This window comes from Phacochoerus africanus, chromosome 7, assembly GCF_016906955.1.
Source record: "Phacochoerus africanus isolate WHEZ1 chromosome 7, ROS_Pafr_v1, whole genome shotgun sequence".
NCBI lineage: Eukaryota > Metazoa > Chordata > Mammalia > Artiodactyla > Suidae > Phacochoerus > Phacochoerus africanus.
This window is the reverse complement of record NC_062550.1, coordinates 11394195-11415179: the sequence shown is the minus strand read 5'-3', so window position 1 is coordinate 11415179 and position 20985 is coordinate 11394195. Positions and strand designations below refer to the sequence as shown.

Below are 20985 nucleotides of genomic sequence, written 5' to 3'. Positions count from 1 at the left end.
GGTGGGTGCAAGGTTTGCAATCATTTGAAAAAATAAGCAATTGGGTAGAATTAGGGATAAGGAGCTATCTATTGCCACCAAAGACCAGTGGGTAAGGTGACAGCTCAGTGGATGCAAGTGAGGAAGTAACTGCACGCTGGAACCAGATGGGCCACCTCAGGAGCAAGCAGAGAAGGAGGGATGATTGGCAGTCATGAGAGGAAAGCTCAAGGAGGAGGGGTGCTTGCAGGCTTTGAGCTCCATAGCACGTGGACGGCCAGAGAGGGCACAAGGACCCCTCCCTTCCGCAAGGGACTTGGGAATCAGTAGCCCCCGCGGCTTTCAAGCTCATGTCGGGTGGACGGTCAGGCAGCCCTGGGGACTGTTTCCCTCTGTAGGCAGAGGAGGACACTTGGTCCTGCACCACTTCCCCTGCACAAGGTGAAGAGTCAAGCCACTGGAACTTCAGAAAGGTGATTATCTGTGGGTCGTGAGTGGATTTAATGGTGGCCCTCCCAAAAGGCATGCCCAGGACCTGGCCTCTGCAGCCTATAAATGGGAGCTTATATAGAAATGGGCAATTGTGCCAGCCAAACAGTGCCCTGGGGGCCCTGCCTGCAGTTCTGCTGCCTGAGCCCACACCTTGAATCAAGCGGGAGCCAAACTCCTCCCCTAAGGAAAGCCTTTTCCTCCCTTCCCTCCCACCTGCAACTGCAGGGACATGTCTTCACTGCCCTGCGTTCCCACCGCCTAGCAAGGGGCCTGGCTTATGCCCAGCCTTTGTTAAAAGAGGAAGGGAGGGAGGGAGGGAGGAAAGCTCGGAGAGTCCTCTCAAGAGCCCCTGCTCCCACACCCACAGGATGGGCACCAACTCTCATTCCTGCTTATAGGGCACCTGAGACGACCCTCTGTAGGGCAGGCTTTGCCTCATCTGATGATAAGGAAGCTCATGGAAGTTAGCACCTGGGCCTGGCCTCTCTACCTCAGGACCAGCTCAGGGTCCAGCACATAGTAGGCGCTCAGGAACTGAAAGGAACCGAAACTAATGAGATGTTTTTAGCATCCTTGAATCTGGCCAGTCTGCCTTTCTGCATGGCTGCCAGCCTCTACTGCAGCCTGTGCTCCAGCCGAGCTGCACCCCTGGAAGCTTCCAGACGATGTACAAAGTAGGTACCTGATGCAGAAGCAAAGCACATCCCTTCCAGGTGGCCCAGGTGCTGTCCCCTTTAGGCCACCCGCCGTGGCAGACAGACACCCCCAGACACGCGGCTCATAGCACAAGATCCTCTTTATTGTGACGCTCAGTGGAAAGCATCTGTAAACCAGCTCACGGTAGTGGTGACAGCTGCAACCATGCTAAGGCACTTTCATTATATAAAAAAGGGCGGGGGTGGGAGTTCTGGTCGCTCCTTTGTGACAGCAACTGGGACCTGAATTCAGAGCTTTTTAGGCAAATGTAGCTTTTATATATCATCATGATTTCTTGAGTTTGTTTCCTTTAAAAAAAAAAAAAATGCCTTTGCCATAAGTAAGTCTAAATGCAGCATATACAAAACAGTTAGGGGTACAGGGAAATTCAGCCACCAGTGTAGACCAGTGTAGGACAAGCTACTCTCTTCTAGACGTGGTTCCAGGAAAGGCAGTGATAAAGCCCTGGAATTTTACCATTTATTACAGGAAGAGGGAGGAAACTTTTTTTTTTTTTCCTTTTAAAGATCTCTGTGCAGACAGCGGAGTTCTGAACTAGACTGAGTTAACGGTGCAGATCAACCACCCTCGGGCCCCAGTCCTGGAGTAGGTTGGAGATCATGGGGCAGGGCCTCTTGGCCCTTCCTACTGCTCTGGCTGTCAGACTTGGGACAAGTCCCTTAACCATTAAATACATTTGGTCCCCAAGAGTGTTGGGAGAGGCCACGGCTGGCCTTTCCAGCTTGGCCCCTAGGCCCTGTCTGCTCGGCCCAATAGCCCTGCTGCAGCAGGGGCGGGCCAGCCTCGGCAAAGGAGGGGAGGGGTCATCATTGCACTTGAGACATTTTAGAATCAGGAAGGGGACAGTGGCGCTGCCCAGCGGGGATGGGGAGGAAGGGCCCTCCCTCCCCACCCCTAGCATCCTGTGCCCTGCACAGAGGTGGACCCCCCCCCCGGGGGCCTGCTTGTGCCAGACCACCCAGAGCCCACGGGAGGGGGGGGCTGGGGGGGGGGCAGAGGGTGTGAGGTCACCGCGTGTGATTGCCAACAGCAAAGAAGGGAGAGGGGAGAGCTGGTGGCGGGGAAGGTGACAATTCTTCTGGGGCGTCAGGCTATCAAAACTCCTTAGTCTGAAGAAAAATAGATGTGTAGAAAACTCTCCTGCCCACCCCCGGTGGCCTGCCCTCCTCGCCTCGCCGTCTTGTGCTTTTTGGCAAGAGAGGGTGGGAGGTCCTGCTGGTCGCCCTGTTCCCAGGCCGGGGGCCCCGGACCCTGACTCTTTGGTATCAGACTGGGTGGGAGGGGAGCGGGAGGGGCTGCAGCAGAGGAAGCCAAACGCCCTCAGGAGGCCTGGAGGGCATGGGCAGGGAGGTGCGGCCTGAGGTCCCCAGGGCCCGGGGAGAGGGTGGGGTCACGGTCACAGCAGTCCCAAGAGGGAGGAGGGGGTGCTGCGGGAACTGGGGCGGGGAGGCAGCGGTGGCGTCCCTCTCGGCCAGCAGGAGAAGAGCAGGCTGTTACTCGGCAGCTTTGGCCTCAGCCCCGTCGGCTTTGCCGTCCACCTCCTCGTCTGAGCAGTCGCCGGCACCTTTCCGGCCCATTCGGCGCGGCACGACAAACGGCAGGTCCCCACGCCTGGAAGCAGAGGCAGCGAGGGGTCAGCAAGGCCGGCCAGCGGCCGTGGTACAGCTCACACATTTCAAAGCGACCTTTAGAGAGAAACCAGCTCCCACGGGAGAAGCCCCAGGGGCCTCCTGGGCCACGACCTCCAGGGAGGACAGGAAGGCCCTCAGAGCAGGTGACCCACGTGTCCTGCTTTCATTCAAAACACTAGCAGAAAACCATCAGGAAATGGGGACTGATTCAAAGTGGGGAGGCACACACGCCACGTCTGCAAAATGCCACCCTCTGGTCACTCTTTGTGCCCAACAGGTGACACCAAGAGACACAATGACTGTGCATAGCATAGGAGGACAGGCATCACCTTCCGGTCCAGGGGAAAAAAATTATTATCACATCCTGCCTAGAATGTCTGCTCCTGCTGCTTTTCTGCTTTAAAGGAAGAATCACTGGGAAAAGGAGGTAAGCAGTGAGGGGAGTTCCCTGGTGGCACAGTGGGTTAAGGACCTGGTGTTGTCACTGCTCTGGCTCGGGTCATTGCTGTAGTATGAGTTTGATCCGTGGCCCGGGAATTTCCACATGCTGCAGGTGCAGCCAAAAAAATGCCCAAAAATCAAAAAGAAAAAAAGGTAAGCAGTAATAATTTCAGCCAGAAAGGCCCTCTGCTTCAGCCACTGGCTTCTGTCGGAACATGACTCTGCTTTGAGAAAGCAAAGCAGCCCTTTCCATTTCTTCGCTGTTGGAAGAGGCCAGTATTAACTCAGCTTCTAAGCTGCGCCAGGGACCAGTTTAACGCTGCAACAGGAACAGGCTTTTCAGACAGGATGGAAATAAATTACTCAGAGAGTTTACTGTGGCCACACCCTGAAGGCAAGAAGAACCAGAAAGGAGTCTCTGATTGGTACCCTCCGCACCACTGAGCGCCTTGCTCACCGACATCTGAACGAGAAAGGGGACTGACTTCATAGGAGCCTCATTCTCTAACTTCGGATTCTGGGGACAAACGAACCTCTTGAAGGAGAAAGAGGCGTGCAAAGGGGGCTGCGGGGCTCACCTGAGCTTGTTCTTGAGGGAGCTGACCTCACGGTTCATGGCATCGGCGGTCTCCGTGGCATCTTCGAGCTCGCGCTGCAGCTTCCGGCGGGAGGCGTTGGCCCGCTGGGCCTCCTCCTCGGCCTCCTCCAGCTGCCGCTTGAGCTGCTTCAGGCGGGTGGACGCCTTGTCCGCCTGCGGAGATGCGTGGCGGGAGACGAGGGTCAGGACTCCGCAGGCCGGTGGCCCTCCGAGCCCTCCCCCGCTGTGGGGCAGGAGCCCTGCCGCCCCACCCACTCACCTGGTCCTTGTACTGCTCCGCGTTCCTCCGCTCATCATCCACCTGCAGCAACACGTCCTTCAGCTTCTTCTCGGCCCGACGCACCTGCTTGCAGGCTGCCTGGCGCTCCCTGCGAGGCACAGACACAGCAGCTCAGGGGCGTGCCCTCTTTTGGATGGGCTGGTTGACAAACCACAAGCCGGACAAGCCATTCCCAGGGCCTCACTGGTTCGTCCCCCACTAGGGAGGCCCTGATGCTGAGGAAGGACCGTCCTTACTGAACACCCGTCATGCACTCTCTCTCTTACGGGAGGTACTGGGCTTGGCCCCATTTCACAGATGAGGAAACTGAGGTCTGCGAAGGGAAGTGACATATCTCGGGAAACACACGTGTAGCTAGGAGAGGGGGAAATCAGCCCCCATTACCCCCAAAGAAGTCTAGTCTTGCTGGGCCCACAGATGGGCTGCCCGTGTGAGTGGGAATCCCACTTCCCTCCAATTCAGCCAGCAGAGACAGTCACCAGGCCCCCTAACTTTAGAGGCAGGCCATGGGCTCCTGTTCAAACTCACAAGCCCTAGCAAAGGGCCGCAGGGGAAGGGATGAGACCCATCAGGTTGGAGGGAAACAGCCTCGGGAACTCAGGGACAGGAACAGAGAGGGGCCCGTGATCATGCCAGGCCATGGCAAGGGGCACTCACTTGGTCTCGTTGTCCAGCTGCTCCTCCAGCTGCGCGATCTTGGCCTCGAGGGCGGCGATGGAGGCCTTGTACTTGGACTTGACGGTGCCTTCCATCTCCTGCAGCTTGACCTTGAGCTCCTTGTTCTGGCGCTCCAGCTGTTGCCGCGCGTTCTCGTTCTTCTGGGCATGGCTGCGCTCCAGGTTCAGGTCGGTATTGATCTGGTCGATCTGCGAAAAGAAGGGCTGGTGACCTCGAGGACGGGCCCCAGGCTGGGGCAGTGGGACCCCGCAGGGCCCCCCGATCACCAGGAAGGGCCCAGAAACTCCGAGAGAGAGCGCCAAGGACATGCAGGTGCCAGGACGTTCTCCCCGAGCATCAGGAGGCATCCGCCACGGGCAAGGCCCTGGCCACCCACCTGCAGGTTTGCCTTCTTCAGCCTGTCGTTCACCAGCTCCGTGTTGCCCTGCTCCTCCTCCAGCTCCTCCTCCAGCTGCGCAATGCGGGCCTCCAGGCGCCGTTTCTCCTCCAACGCCAGCGCCCTTAGGCGGGCATGGGAGAAGTGAGAAGGGCCGAACCACAGGGGGTACCCCCCGCGCCCGCCTCCTCACCCCGCAGAACAGGCTGTGCCAGCCCTGCTCACCCTTTGCCACTGCTGTTGGCAATCTCGTCCGCCAGCTCGTCCCGCTCCTGCTGGGCCTGGCGCTTCGCACGCTCGGCGGCGGCCAGCTCCTGCCGCGGGAACCCAGACCGTGACCTGCTGCGGCCTCGTGCAGCCCCGCCCGACAGCCCACCTGCTCCGTCCCCTGTCCTCTGAGCCCCCGGCCCCTCCCTTCGAAGCCCTTCCCAGGCTTGCCTCCTCCACGAAGCCCATTCTCATGAGCCCCTCTGAGGTCAAAGCTTAGGCACCAGATGTTTACATAACCCCTATATCTCGGGGCTAAAAACTAAGCCAGGTGCTGGGGTGTTGCAAAAAATAAGGAATCATCCCGGCCGAACGGGATGCTGGCCCGTCCACGTTCCGGGCAGACAGGAAGCCAGGGGGACAGGACAGAGACGTGAGCTAAGGCCAGAGAGCCAGGGCTCTGAAAGCCGGCTGGGGAGAGAGGGTTCAACCTGACCTTGAGGAGGCCTTGCCAGAGACCCACACGTGCAGAGGACACAGCCTGTCACGTCAGCCCAGATGCCTGGCCCAGCTGGGGGCCGAACCCAGCAGCCAGTAACCTCACCGCCCAGAGCCCGGGCAAGGCTTTCGCAATCGGCCTCGTGTGGGGGACGAGGTCGCCAGGGGGACACTCGGTGGGGTAAGCCTCTGGGAGGGAGCTTTCCTCACCAGGCGCCAGCCAAGTCACGGCAAGAGGTGGTGATTACCACAGAGCCTCATTTCATGCAAGGGAGCCTGTCCCAAGTGGTGACAGTTTAATTCACACGCAGGTTTTAATCACACCAGGGAGCCCTGCTACTTAATGAAGCCCCGCAGGGCACTGGTTCACAAAGAAGAACCACCCCATTCCTGGAGCCTGGCCCGGCGGCCCAGGCAGGAAGGGGGAGCCTGAGCTGCCACCTGCTGGCCAGAGGGCGGTGGCCCTGACGGTCCTGCTCCCGCAGGGCCCAGCTCACCTCCTGCAGCTGGATCATCTCGGCCTCCATGCTCTTTAGCTTCTTCTCGTTCTCCTTGGCCTGTGCCAGGATCTCCTCGCGGGAGGCACGCGTGTCCTCCAGCTCCCGCATGTAGTCCTTCATCTGGGCCTGGGGGGCAGGACAAGAGGCTTAGCACTCCCACCCCCCACAGGGACACCCCGCCAACGGGGACCGGTGGCTGGTTCTCAGCCTGCCACCATATTCGACCAACTTAATTATAAAAAGGCAAAATAGTAAAGACACAGTGTCTCCTTAGCGTTTTTATGCTCTTCTGACCATTGGGATTTACAAAGCACTCTTAGGGGCAGCGTTGGTCCAGCTGCATTTTTGCTTTTTGTTTTCTCTTTAGGGCTGCACCTGCGGCAGTTGGAAGTTCCCAGCCTAGGGGTTGAATTGCAGCTCCAGCTGCCGGCCTACACCACAGCCACAGCCACATGGGATCTGAGCCACATCTGTGACCTACATCACAGCTCATGGCAACACTGGATCCTTAACCCATTGAGTGAGGCCAGGGATCAGAACGTGCAACCTCATGGATACCAGTTGGGTTTGTAACTCGCTAAGCCACAACGGGAACGCCCCAGCTGCGTTGTTGTTTGCTTTCTACCACTTCCTGTGGACGTGGATCCTGTGCTTTGGCGCCATCCACTGCACACTCACTGGTCCAGGTCAATGGCCACCTGCCAGGTTAGTCCCACCCCATGGTACGGTCACATGTCCAACAAAGGTTGGGTTCTTTTTAACTTTAAAGATCTTGGGTTCTCTTTAACTTTAAAGATCTTGAGAAAAAGCTTCTTTTTCCCTTTGGCAGACAGAATCCCAAGTTGGGATCCCCAGGGGAAAGGGTGTGACCCTTGCTGGGCACAGCCAGGTGGTACCAGGTAGAACTGCCACCAGAACTGAGAGCATCTATGCCCTGCGACCTCACCATTGCCAGATGCGTAAGTCTGCTCTTGTTGTTGCTGGTTTGCTGGGTACGAGGTGGCATCTCAGAGCTGCTTTTTGAAACGTATCACTGGTTAATTATTGATGAGGCCAAGTATATGTTCTGTGTTCCAGGCTGCTTCTCTGAACCATCAGCTCAGAACTTTCTATCATCGTCCATTAAGGCTGGACCAGGTCACTATCTGGGTCATGTGTGGTTTATTCTGGAAATCTGCCACTAGGTGACTCAGTGACTATAACGTCACTTCATTTCTGGGTTTATACTTGTTTGTTTCTTTGTTTAATGTGCTCAAAGTCAACCTTTGTGCAAGTGTGCTTCTATTTCGTCTCCACTTGGGGAGGGGACGGTGGCACTTCCCAGCATGCCCAGCGAGTGGGACACTGGCTGCCCCACTAGTGTCCCAGGGCCGCTGAAGTCTGGTCTAGCCTGAGCTCACCTGCAGCTTCCGCAGCTGCTTGATGGCTTCGTCCCGGTTCTTGTTGGCTGAGTCGATGTGGGCCTCCAGGTCCTTCAGGTCCATCTCCAGCTTCTTCCGAGCGGCCACAGCCATCGAGCGCTGCTTCCGCTCGTCCTCCAGCTCGGCCTCCATTTCCCGCACCTGGGGAGACACGGGTGGCTCAGGGGGCCGGTCGTAGCCAGACCCTGCCTCAGCTCGGGGCCTGGATGGGCTGGTGCACAGGGCCTCCAGGGGCAGTGAGAGTTACTGACTAAAACCCGGTAGAGGTGCAGCGGGTGGGGAGTACTGAGCCCCGGGACAGAGGGCTGGAGGGCACGGTCCCAGTGCAGGAAGGAGAAAGGAGCCCCCAGGACCCAGCGTGGTCAGTCCCTGCCCGCCCCTGCCCGCCCGGCCTGGGGGGGACAGGAGGGTCAGCCGCACCTGTCTGACCAGCTGCTTCTTCTTCTCCTCGCTCTGCTCGTCGCGGCCCTGCAGGTCCCGCTCGAACTGGGCCTTCATGGCCTGCAGGTTCACCTCCAGCCGCAGCTTGGCGTCCTCGGTGGCCTGCAGCTCGTCCTCCAGCTCCTCCAGCTGGGTCTTCATCTCCTCCACCTGCTGCTCCAGGGCCCGCTTGGACTTCTCCAGCTCGTGCACCTGCCGCCGGAGACCCGGTCAAGAGCAGAGGGACGTGAGGCCCCGGGCTCCGCGGCCACAGGGTCCCCCCTCAGCCCCTAGGCCCCCGCCCCGTGGCGGGCTCGGGACTCACGCTCTTGCCGACGTCGTCCTTGGAGCTCATGAGGTCCTCCATCTCCGTGCGGAACTGCTTGTTGAGTCTCTCCAGCTCCGCCTTCTGCTCCATGGCCTCCTCCAGCGCCCGCGCCACGGACAGCGCCTTGGTCTCCTTCTCCCGGGCCTCGGCCTCCGCCCGGTCGCGCTCCTCCGCGTACTTGGCGGAGATGGTCTTCTCCTCGGCCAGGAGCTGCGAGAGAGGTGGGCACCATGAGCTCCAGCCACGGGCAATTGGAAAGAGCTCAGAGCCTGCTGGCCTCAGGCAGGCAAAGCATCCGGCCCCCAGCTCTCTGGGGAAAAGAGGGCCCAGGGGCTGGGGGAGGGGGACCAGGGAGAGCAGGTGGCTTCTGAGGATCACATGTGCTATGCAGTGTGTCCTCATAACTGCACGAGGGTAGAGATGGCCTCTGCCACCATGCTTCAGAGCGTGTGTAGCTCTTATCACTGAGTAACCACGCGCTTTGCGACCCTTGGAGCCCCTCCCATGAGAAGCCACAGGAAGTGTTTCACCTGGAAAGGCCGTGGTTCTCCTGCACGACTGGCTGGGGTTTACCCCTCAGATTCACAGCCAGAACGCGCCATCTGGCTGCTCGGAGGCCCCAACCCCATGCGTGGCGCTCCTCCGAGGCTGGAACACTCCCTGGCACCGTCCCCCTCTGGCCATATCATCTTGTTTCCCTCCCTTTGCCCCAGAACCTCATTCCATGGACCCATTTCTCAAACGGGCCAGATGGGGGACACTGCAGACTTTGCACACGTGACTTCAGACGCTGAGTAGCCGCAACATGAGTGAAAAACTGCCAGAATGACAGCCTTCGACCGCCCTCGGCCCGTTCTCCCACCTGCTTTATTCCGTTTTTCTTTCCCGCCCCCACTGTCTGCACCTCTGGAAGCTGCCTCAGATCTGCTGGAGCAAGCCAGAGGTGGGAACAAAGATTTTAAATGAGACGAAAAGTGGCTCGTTGTAGGAAATCTGAAAAAAGGTGCTCCCGAACCTAGTGTGTGAAGCGGCCCTGGGTTGGGGGCATTTTCTTTCCGGGCCCCTCAGTGAACCCGAATGGGGGACCGCCTTCCCCAGAAGGGCCCGTCCCCAGCCGGGCCACGGTGCCCCTGGGCCGGGCGGACTGCAGAAGGGAGGATGTGAGAAGGCGGCGCCGCCGGCACCCACCTGGTCGAACTTCTTCTGCTTCTTCTCCAGGTTGGAGACGCTCTGCCGCTGGTGGTCCAGGTCCACGAGCAGGTCGTCCAGCTCCTGCTGCAGCCGCGTCTTGGTCTTCTCCAGCTTGTCGTAGGCGGCCACCTTCTCCTCGAAGCGCTGGCCCAGCCCCTCCAGGTCCTTCTGGAGCTTCCTCTTGGCCTCCTCGGCCATCTCCAGGCACCCCACGCCATCCTCCATCTTTTTCCTCATGTCGGTCACCTGAGCGGGGCCAGCGGGTAGGTAAGGAGGCGCCCAGCACACGCCACCCCAGAGAGAGAGTGCCCCCAAACCACTCCGCCCCCGGGGCCAGGGGCATGGAGATTCTGCAGAGGGCAGGTGTCGGTGTACAGAGCCCAGGGGAGGCAGACGCTGCAGGTCGGCTCTGGAAGGCCTCTCCTTGTGAGCTGTGCCAAGACCAAGGCCTGGAGCAGGGAGCCTCCTCCACTCCCACCCCACCCCACCCCCGCTTCCAGGCAGCAACCTGGCGCCCCACGGAAGCTCATCTGCTAGGAGCCTGCCAGCGCCCCTCCCGCAGCCAGCTCCTTGCACCTGGACACACAGCTGCCACCGCGTGAACTTGCTCCCTACCTCTGCCCAGGTGCGGAGGGGACTCTGAGCCGCGCCTGAGTTGGCGCAGATCTTCCAGCCCATTTAAGTCTCAAGACAAGATCCAGAATCTACTGGTCTGTTTTTGGCCACAGACCCTTTGAGAGTCTAGACACTACTATGGCCTCCTTCTCATAGTGATGTGGGGTTTTTTTGCCTTTTTTTTCTTTTTTTTTTTTAGGGCCACACCCATTACACGTGGAGGTTCCCTGGCTAGGGGTCGAATCAGAGCTGTAGCCGCAGGCCCATACCATGGCCACAGCAACACTGAATCCAAGCCATGTATGCAACTTACACCACAGCTCATGGCAACACCGGATCCTCGACCCACTGAGTAAGGCCAGGAATCGAACCCGCAACCCCATGGTTTCTAGTCGGGTTTGTTGACTGCTGAGCCACAACGGGCACTCCTCATAATGATGTTTTGACAGGCATAAAGTAAAATACATAGGATTACCAAGTAAACCAATATAGAACAGTGCAATTGACGGGTATTTCTTAAGACTGTGGATCAGTAACCCTCGTGCTTCTTTACCAGCACCGCAAACAGCAGGCTCCTGAACAGTGAGGTGCACGACGACCTTCGCAAAGCCCGGCCACAGCTCGGCCACAAGGACCAGCAGTTTCTACCGACCAGGCCAGAGTTAGTGCCTGGTCACAGCCCGCTGCCTGTGTTCATGAGCCAAACACCACCCAGAGACTGGAGAAGTGGAGACATTTGTCTCCTCCAGTCAAGTTCACGGGTTCCCTGCATTCTCCCTGGGAGCCCCCAAGCACGTGCCCTGGTCTGGGGAGGGCTTCCAGCTCGGGGAGGCCTGGGAGGACCTGGCAGCAGGGTTGTGCCCTTGGGGTCCAGTGGGAACCACGCCAGAAGCTCCCCAGCCTGTAGGGCAGCCTGGGGCTTCTCATGGGGGAGCTGGCTCCGAACCTGGGCATGGAGGGTGGCGATCTGCTTCTCGAGGTTCCGCTTGGCCTCCTCCTCCTCCTCCAGCTGCTCCTTGAAGGAGTTCTTCTCATCCTCCACCTGCTTCAGCTTCGTGCTCAGGCTCAGCTTCTGCCGGTTCTCCTCTTGCAGCAGCTCCTACTCCGAGGACACGCAGTGTCAGGGCCCCGAGGTCCCCACACCCTCAAAAGGGAGGGACGAGCTGGTCCCCAGATTCGGGGGACAGCTGGCAATGACCTGGCGGGGAGGCGGGAGGACCCAGAGAGCCTGCAGACGCAGGGGAGGACCCTCTGTGCCAGGAGAGCAGAGGCCTGTCCGCTACGGCCACGGGCACGGGTCCTCCAGCATGAGTGGGGCTGCCGGGCCCACAGCCACCCTCACCTGCGTGTCCTGCAGCTGGGACTCCAGAGCGGAGAAGTCCTTGGAGAGCTTGCTGGACTTGCTGTCCGACTGGGTTAGGAGACCTGTCACGTTGTCCAGCTCCACCTGCGTGCAGACAGGGGACAAAGGCCCGTGAGCTCGGTGGGCAACAGCTGCTCGGGCCCCACCTTGGCTCTCAGTCCAGGATGGACCTGAGCCAGCTTGTGGGGGAGGGGAGAGTGCCCTGGGGACACGGGCCAGGACCCAGGCGGTCCGGGGGAGGCCTCACCTGCAGCTTGGAGACCTTGTCGGCCAGCTCCGTGCGCACGCGCTCTCCCTCGGTGACCTTCACCTGCATCTCCTGCAGCTGCGCCTCCACCTTCTTCCGCTTGTGCTCGGAGTCCCCCTTGCCCTGCAGCAGCACCTTCACCTCGTTGGCCAGCTCCCCTCGCTCATTCTCCAGGGTCTGCTTGGCCTTTTCCAGGTTGGCTTTCACCTGGGGTTGGGGGGGAAGCAAAGGTGTGAAAGGGAGCCCCTGTGCCCTGACGGGAGGCCCGTCTGTCTAACAGCATCAGAAGAGCTGGCGGGTCCAGACCCAGAATTTGCAGCCTCTGCAAAATTGACACTGGACTCGGAAGGCTGGGCCTGATCTGTTTTCATCCCTCTGCTGGCTGGCTGGGGACACCCAGCACGTGGCCTGGCCTGGCCTCTGAGGGCCTCAGCTTCCCCAACACCCAAACAATCCCCGCCCAGCGTCCCCCTGCAAGATGCTGTCCTTGCTGATGTCAGGTCTTAGCGCTATTATTACAGGATGAGGGAAATCACGGCTCGCAGTTAAGACTCTTCCAGGAAAGACGCCTAACGATGTGATGTTTGAAGTAATAACGCAATGTTCTTCTCAAAAACACAAAAGTGGAGTTTACAGAGTAAATGGGACAATCCCACTCTCGTTTCCACCGAGCCAGCCCTGACAGCGTCATGGGCGAGTTCAGGATAAACCGGATCCAGAGTGAATGCAAAAGGACGTTGGGTAAAAACAGCTCAAGAATAAGGCAAGGCTTCGAGCTGCCCAGACCAGGTGGAGGCTGAAGGGAGCCAGGGGACAGGGCATATTTCTGAAAATAGTGGGTAGGGTGCCACATGGAAGAGCCTTTGCCTTCTCCGGCTGCCACCAAGAGTGGCTATGAGCTGGAGGCCACAGGACTGCCTTGTTCAGCTTGGCTGAGAAACCTGCTGGGGTCAATAGCCCCCACATTGTCCTAAGAAGACTCCAGCTGACCACCTATTAGGGGTGGTCTAGAGAGGGGCTGGGCTTCAGAAAACTCCAATTCCATGAAACTTTCTGGTCTGGCAGGTTGGTGAACAGAATGAGAATGATAATAATAAATGATACTTGAACAGCTTACTAAGCCCTGATAATCTAAGTGCCTTACATGTTACCAACTCCGACCACATGATGGTCTGAGATGGACCCATCAGCAGCCTCCCTTACAGATGGGGAAACCGAGGCACAGGACTGCTCAAGGCTGGAGCCTGGGCTCCACGAGCCACCCCCTCCCTCCCACGGTGGTAGAGACTCCCGGAGCCAGTCTCCGGGCCCCATACCCGCTTCGTCTGCTCCAGCTGCTCTGCCAGCTCCTCCACGGCCTGCGAGTGCTTCTGTCTCATCTCCTGGATCTGGGCCTCGTGGGTCTTGGCCTCTTCCTCAAGGGTCTTCTTCAGGATGTTCACTTCCTGTTCCCGTTTGGACCTGGACAGAGCGACGCACTCAGGAGGGGGCCAGGGACTCTGGAGGCTGCTGCCCTGGAGCTTTTCCCTGGTAGCACTGACCCTGGCATGGGGCACTGGCCGCCCCGGGGCAGCTTTCTGGCCTGCTGGCCTCCCTCCTCGGCCATCCATCCTACAGACACACTTTGTGGGGCTTTCTGAAGCCTTTCAGCCTAAAGCCCACCCTTGCCTCACCCCAACCCCAAGCCAGGCTCTTCAACAGGTCTACTCTGCTCCACTCAGGGAGAAGGTGCTGAGGACCCATCAGCTCTCATGCTCTCCGCTCCAGGAGAGTAAGGCCACTGGGCACAGAGGCCTGGGTCCGCCCCTTCTAGGTCACAGCCTCCCTGTCCCACCATCACTTCCCTCCTCCTCAGTGACTGGGCCAGTCAGCCCCAAGGCACACCTGAGCTCCTGCTGGGCAGCCGTGGAATCCAGAGTGTCCTCCAACTCTGTTTTCAGGGCCTCCAGCTCTTCCCCGAGGTCCCGTTTCTGCTTCTCAGCTTTATTCCTAGCAGCACGCTCAGACTCCAGGTCTTCCTGGAGCTCAGAAATCTGAGATTCCAGCTCCCGGATCTTCTTTAGGGCCATGTTCTTCTGGGCGGCTTCTTCTTCCACTCTGCCAAAGAAACCAACAACTTCAGAGTGAGGTCACTGTCACCTTTAGAGAGCAGAGTTCACAGAAAAGGCTTTAGAGAGGTGCAGCCAAAGCCACTTCTGGCAGGCACAATCATGGCCTTTGGGAGCTTAGAAAAAATGTCTGAGGCATCCAGAAGACTTAAGGGCAATTCCACTTTGAGAATTCAAAAACCTCACAGAGGAATCCCTTCATTTTCCAAGTTACGATCCAGTGCTTGAAACATTAAAAAAAAAAAAAAAAAGTAAAGAAAGAAAGTTAAATGGAAAAAACAAGGAAATAAAATGCTACAGTCCATGATTATAGCAACTAAATAAAAATACAAATGTGCTCTGGACTTTGGGTGATAATGACCTCTCAATGCAGGTTTGTGAATTGCAACAAATGTATCATTCTTAGCCTGGGGATGGTTGCTAGTAGGGAAGCTCTATTTATGTGGGGACCTGAGGATTCTCTCTACCTTCTCAATTTTTTGTGACTCTAAAAATGCTCTAAAAAATAAAGTCTATTTTTAAAAAGCATGCCTGTAGCCAAGAAATTTTTTAAAAGGAAAAAAAAAGAGAGAGAAAGGATTGTTTTGATTAGGTGACAAGGGTTATGGATGACTTTTTTGGGATTACAATCAAAATGACAAAGAAGCATTAAACTGCTTTTAGCACACAGGAAATGTTTTGCCATAAATTGGCTTCCGAGACAACAAGGGAATATGTGCCCGCAGCTTGCCGAGAGCACCAGTGCCGGCCACCTGGCCTCAGGCTGATGCTGTCCCTCACCTGGCCAGGGCAGCCTGGAGCTCCTCCTCCTTCTTGGCCAGCTGCATCTTGAGCTCGGCGATCTGAGCCTGCAGCTCGGCGATCTGGTCGCTGAGGTCTGTGGAGTCTCCCTCCAGCTTCCGGCGGGTCTTCTCTAGCTCCTGACGCTGCTTCTCCTCTCTCCGCAGGCGCTCTGAGAAGGGAGAACGGGGAGCCCTTGGTGACTGCAGGTTTTTATGCCTTTGTCTTACTTTTTTTTTGGCTGTGCCCCGGCATATGAAAGTTCCGGCGATCAAACCCACGGCACAGCAGTGACCTGAGCCATTGCAGTTTCAATGCCAGATCTTTAGCCCACTACACCACAAGGGAACTCAATTCTAATATAAAATACTAAACATTTGTTATAAAACATACGTGAGGTTTAAATGGTCATGATACACAGAAACCTATACCAGCTCCTAGATGAAGGAAAAGAATGTTACCATACGCTGTCAAGTCCTTGTCTCTCCAACACCACCTGTGACCTTTCTCACCTGGGAACTACTCCCCAAAGCTGTGTTTTACAACTCCCTCGTTTCCCTCTGAGGCTGTACCACATCTGTCTCCCTAAAAATTGTCATGTTTTAGTTTGGCATGAATCTGAACTTACATAAGGGATCTGTCATGTATAAATTCTATGGACCTGAGTCCAATGGGCTTTACTTGGCTGCTATGACGTCACCCAGGTGATCTCCTTACGTTTCTGTGCTTCATCTGAATAGTAAGGGTGTAAGACAGGCTCCTGCCCTAGGCTGCTGTGAGCCCTGCATGGGCTGGTGTCTGAAAGCACTTGGAACCGCACCTGCCCAGAGTGTGCTCAGCAGGGCTGGCGGCCCATTCCTTGTCCTTCCTTTGCCACTCAGCATGATGATCTGGAGAGTTAGCCACCTGAGTGTCACTGTAAGCTGCATCCTTCTGTCTAATACCCACAGGCGATGACACCACAACTTATCTGTCCACCCTCCAGCCTGATAGGCAGTTGTACTGTGTATGTCTTGCGCCCTCCTGAGCAACGATGCTGTGAGCGTGCTGGCCTGTGACCCCACAGCTCACGTGGATGAGAGTGATGGGTTGCAGGCAAAGCTTCCGCCTTACTGTTCTCCAAAGCTGCCTCCCAGTGTATGCTTCCACCAGCAGCATGTGTGTGTTCTGACTGTTCTGTATCTTTGGCAACACTCGTGAGTGTCAATCTCACTTTCATGTCTGCCAATCTGGTGGGCGTGCTGCTCTAAGACCTCTTGGCTGATGGGGTCTTTCAGGCTGTTCCTGGGTGAAGAGGTCCCTGTGTCAGGAGCTCTCTTCCCCTGGACGGCCTGACCCACTCCATCCCAGGAGAGGCTGGGAAAATTCTCCCAGTGACCAGCCAGGATGGTTTGGGCCCTACATCCAGGGGACACTGACAACTGTCCTGGGCACCGGGATGCCCTGAGTCTCCACAGAGGGAGCAGTGATCTCTGGCTCCTCTCTCCCTGTGTTGTCCATGGGCAAGGAGTCTCCAGATAGCACAGCCTGAACTTGACCCGTCCCCCTGGACACCATGAACCCCAGGACACAGGGAGGTGAAGGTATGATTTGTCTTCCTGTCCCATGTCAAGCAATGGCCTCTCGTGACAGCTGGCCGGCATCCTACACGAGGCACAGCATGTCCGTGATTTAGTTTAGTCCTCACGCTCACCCTGTCTCTGTGCCCCTTAGAGATAAGAGAGACTAAACTCATGAAGCTTAAATAACAGGTGAAAGATGACACAGCTAGTAGGGGTCAAACCTAGAACTCCCTAGGAAATCTGAGAAGCTTGTGAAACATGCGGTGCTGACAACAGAGAAACACCAGAGCTCAATTCTTCACCTGGGAACCGTCCTCCACAGGGAGTGGGCACTGTCCCCCAGGTCAGCGCCCAGACGCTGCAGACTCCGGCCTCGCTGCACAGAGTGAGCAGAAGACCCGCCTGGCGCCCCAGCTCCTGGCTGCCTAGAGCCAACCCTGGGCACCCCTTACCCTCCAAGTCGGTGATCATCGCCTCGTGCTTGTTCTTGAGCTTGGCGAGGCTCTTGGATTTCTCCTCCTCTTCCATGAGGTTGGTGGTGAACTCAGCTATCCGGTCTTCCAGCAGCTTCTTCTCCTGCAGGGGGAGGGTAGGTCAGAGTTAGCTGAGCGAAGAACACGACAGCTCTCCTCACAGCACCCAGACATTTAGGACTGAAGGGCACAGCAGGGCCTTAACACCTGACCAAGTTCACTAGCTCTCCTGAAATAGCTGGAGAAGCTTCCTTGACCCCACAGATGGAATGGCCAAGCCCTTCTTCCTGCCTGTGTTATCCCTTTCTGCTCAGGTAAGAAGACTTGCAGGTGGTGGCAAGTGTTGGGAGGGAGTTCAGGGCAGGCAGGATGGCACCACCTTCTCCCTGCCTGGTCCCTGCCCCAGGACCCCAGCTGCTCTTCTCACAGTTGGCTTCATGTGGGCACTGCTGAGTCTTGATCTCAGGAAGGCCCCCAAGCATCAACCACACAGCCAGTGTAACAGCCAGATACCATCACTCAGCATGCTCACCCCCGACGTTGCAGGTCAACCTGCCCACGCCAGCCCCTGGAGATGGAGGGTGACATTCTGACCCCATCCCTCCTCCCACCCCAGCGCGACTCCCTGCTGCCGACCGCTCCCCGGGACCCAGCCCACAGCCTCACCTTGGCCAGCTTGCAGTTCTGGTCCTCCATGATGATCTGGTCCTCCTCCAGCTTCTTCAGCTTGGCTTCGGTGGTCACCTTCTCCAGCTGCAGCTTCTGCCGGGCGCTTTCCTCCTCCTCCAGCTGCTCCTCCAGTTCCTACCGCAAAGCCAGGATGACTGTGAGCAGCTCAGACCCCCAAGAGCCTGCAGCGCCACTGGGATGGGGCCCAGTCCCCAATATGGGTTCACGTATTTATAACTGGGGTCCAATCTAGGGGTCACATGTTGGGAGGGGCTCCCTCCAATGACTGCCACCTTCTGCTCCACAGAGCAGCCGGAGAGAGGATGGAGAAGGGGAATTAAATGGGCTCCGATGCTCAGCAGGAGAGTGTTCATTGGCACAGAGGTAACTGCCCCAAAGAGCATCCCACCCCAGGGCTGCCCCGGGAAAAGGGTGCGGCGCCATCCTCCCCAGGCGCCTGTGAACCGCCCCCTCCCCCGGCAACTCCCAGGGTCGGCCCTGCCCTTCCTCTGGTACCTGAATATTTTGCTGCATTTTCTTCTTCTCGGCCTGCAGGTGCTGGCAGCGCTCCTCCTCCTCCTCCACCCTGGCCTCCAGGTCATGGCAGATCTCCTCCAGCTCCTGCTTCTTGGCCGTCAGGCGGGCCCGGAGCTCCTCGGCCTCGGCACACAGCTCTGTCTCTGCCTGGAGCTGCTCCTGCAGCTGCAACTTCTCAGCCATAAGCTGCAAGAACACGTGGGACATGTAAGCTCCTACCACCTCCTCGGCCGCTTACCCCTCCAGGAGAGCTGGTCCCCAGTGCAGGCTCCTGGGAGGAGAGCCCCTGCTGAGCAGAGTGGCTTCTGTCTCAGGATGCGTAAGCTCCCAGGCACACCTAACCATCACGTCCCTCACCCCGCACCACCACTCCAAGAGCTGCACACCGAGATCCCTAGGAAAGAGGCTCAGAGAGGTTAAGCACTGGAGCTGTGCCTTAAACCCAACAATCATGAATGTTCCATCCTGTGGGGCAGCCCCCGACATCTTATAACCCCAAATGGGGTATGCTGAGGGATTAACCCCAGTTTTTCTACCATTACACATCTCCTTAAACACCAAGCTTGCTTCGTCTGCTGCTGGCCAGCAGGTGGCAGCACGACCTGGGCAGAGCCTATAGACACCCACCTGTGACTGGAGGGTCTCCATCTCTGTGAGCCTGTTCTCCGCAGCCAGCTGCTTCTCCCGCACCTTCACCAGCTCCTCCTCCTTGGCCATCATCTCTTCCTCCTGCCGGCTCACCTGCAGCAGTGGCTTAACCTAGGAGAGGAGACAGAGGAGGAGGCATGCTCAGGGGGAGATGCCTGTCCTGGCTGAGAGCCAGGGGAGCTTCCCCTTACCCGTGGAAGCACAAGCTCAAGAGAGGGAGGGGCAGGAGGGTGCTGGGCAGAGGGGGTGCAAACGGGAAATCAATGCGGTGCCCTGTGCCATGGGCCTGACCTGCTAATTACATTCTGGGGAAAGGACTCCCATGTGTGCATGCAGGCGGTCAGGGCAGCAGGCTTACATTAGCAGAAGTTAGGAAAGAGATAAAGTCCGCTGCTGGAAAAGTAGCCAGAGCAATTATGAAACATCTCTAGCAAACCGTTCTTAAAAATGACGCTAAGAAGGAATTTTAAATGGAAAGAGCAACCCAAGACTTTAGGCAAGCCAAGCTCTTACTCAGCTACGTAAGAATGTATGGTTTATGTAATGGAGGTGGACAGGGAGTTAAAAAAAGGCGGGAAAACATATCGAAACATCTGTTCAGTAATGATGTTGGCTCAAGGTTGAAGGGATTATTGATGAGTTTTTATTTACCCTTTTAGTCTTTTTGCCAGTACCACAAATCACTTATTAAGAACAAAGCCGTCTGACCATCTCTAGCAAGAAAGGGATTCTTGTAAAGGCTGGGAGGACCCGTCCAGCAGTGTCCAGATCATGACCGACCCTCCTATGGGTTCCCAGGTGGGCAGCACCTGCCCCACGTGGGTCTGTGGTGGGCGAAGGGGGCCTTGATGTCCCGCAGGCTGCACTTGAAGCTGTCCTGGCCCCACCCAAGAGCAGCTTTGGTGGCCCACACAGGACAGAAGCCCCGGCTCACACCCTCCAGCCGTCCCAGGCTCAGGTGCCCGGCGTGAAGACACGGGCAAAGGGCCAGTCCCGGGCCTGAGCCCCACAGGAGGCCAACACGAGGCCTGCTCGTCCCCCGTGTCACGGGGAGGCCCCTCCAGACCCACCTTGGTGAAGAGCCGCCACCACTGCCAGTTGCGCAGCTTGAGGTAGGCGGCGCAGTTCCTCTGCAGGACCTTCATGGCCGTCAGCTGCTGCTGCCGCTTGGCAAAGGCCCTGTGCAGGGAGGGTCCCGGTCAGCAACCCAGCAGGGACAGCAGACCCCCCCACCCACAGCCCTGACCTCACTCCCAGAGGCTCTGCTGAGGTGCCGGGGGCCTCTCAAAACAGATGAGTGGGGAAGAAGGCTGGCCTGGGGTCACCTGGGGGTGACTTCACAGAAGGGGACCGGGTTCAAGGTTACCATAGATCCAAGACAAGTGTGACCGAGGGTCATTAAGGCGACCTACCGACTGCAGCCTCTCACCCTGTGCCTCCCACAACCTTGGAGCATGTGTTTGGCGAGAGAGTAACAACAGCTGACCTCCTGTGAAGGTCCACTCAGCCAAACACCACAGCCTCATGCTCTGCTCTCAGGGCTCAGAGCTCGGGCCAGAATGGAAGCCCCTGAGCACAGACACCGAGGGGCTCAGGGGACAGCCTTGCAGATGTCCCGCCCGTTGTCCTGCAGCAGGTGAGCTCCTTCGGGACCCCACAGGAGCTGCCCTGACTCACGGACGGCCTCCCCTGGAGCACGGGGCACTCTGGGAACAGTGGCTCTGGTGTCATCCCTAACGAGTCACACAGCGAGGAACTGCAGGGGGGCAGGAGCACAGTCACCCCCTTCCACTGCTCACTTTTTTTTTTTTCCTGCTTTCTTAGGGCTGCACTTGCAGCACATGGAGGTTCCCAGGCTAGGGGTCGAATCAGAACTACAGCTGCTGGCCTACACCACAGCCACAGCACCATCAGGTCTGAGCTGCATCTGTGACCTACACCACAGGTCATGGCAACGCTGGATCCTTAACCCACTGAGTGAGGCCAGGGATGGAACCCACAACCTCATCATTCCTAGTCAGATTCATTTCCAAAGTCGGATTTGTTTCCGCAACGGGAACTCTGACCTGCTCACTTTAAACCCCAGGAAGCGGGTGGGGGGTGGGGGGGGTGGGCAGGCAAAGCCACGGGGGCCTCCCAGGGTGACACCCGACTGGCATCGGGGCGCCCCGGCCACCATTTCCCAAGCGCCCTTGGCAGCGGGAGAGCTGGCGCGGCCTCGGGTGG

At 57.7% G+C, this 20985-nt stretch overlaps 1 protein-coding gene across 2 annotated transcripts in view; it reads right to left on the bottom strand.

The window, feature by feature from the left end:
- Positions 1-1249: 1249 nt before the first annotated feature.
- The window catches only part of MYH9 (myosin heavy chain 9), a 90282-nt gene continuing 70546 nt past the window's right edge, over positions 1250-20985 (bottom strand). For both annotated transcript variants that reach the window (XM_047786380.1, XM_047786381.1), the window contains 22 exons: positions 19830-19938; positions 18739-18870; positions 18091-18297; positions 17572-17709; positions 16885-17008; positions 14871-15042; positions 13867-14079; positions 13299-13443; positions 11983-12189; positions 11715-11819; positions 11319-11471; positions 9755-10003; positions 8564-8776; positions 8239-8451; positions 7798-7959; positions 6395-6523; positions 5418-5506; positions 5193-5316; positions 4796-5004; positions 4118-4226; positions 3839-4011; positions 1250-2799 (listed from right to left, as the gene is read on the bottom strand). In XM_047786380.1, the coding sequence (XP_047642336.1) occupies positions 2682-2799; positions 3839-4011; positions 4118-4226; positions 4796-5004; positions 5193-5316; positions 5418-5506; positions 6395-6523; positions 7798-7959; positions 8239-8451; positions 8564-8776; positions 9755-10003; positions 11319-11471; positions 11715-11819; positions 11983-12189; positions 13299-13443; positions 13867-14079; positions 14871-15042; positions 16885-17008; positions 17572-17709; positions 18091-18297; positions 18739-18870; positions 19830-19938 (3493 nt within the window). In that variant the 3' untranslated portion in view covers positions 1250-2681. The remainder of the gene's footprint in view (positions 2800-3838; positions 4012-4117; positions 4227-4795; positions 5005-5192; positions 5317-5417; positions 5507-6394; positions 6524-7797; positions 7960-8238; positions 8452-8563; positions 8777-9754; positions 10004-11318; positions 11472-11714; positions 11820-11982; positions 12190-13298; positions 13444-13866; positions 14080-14870; positions 15043-16884; positions 17009-17571; positions 17710-18090; positions 18298-18738; positions 18871-19829; positions 19939-20985) is intronic.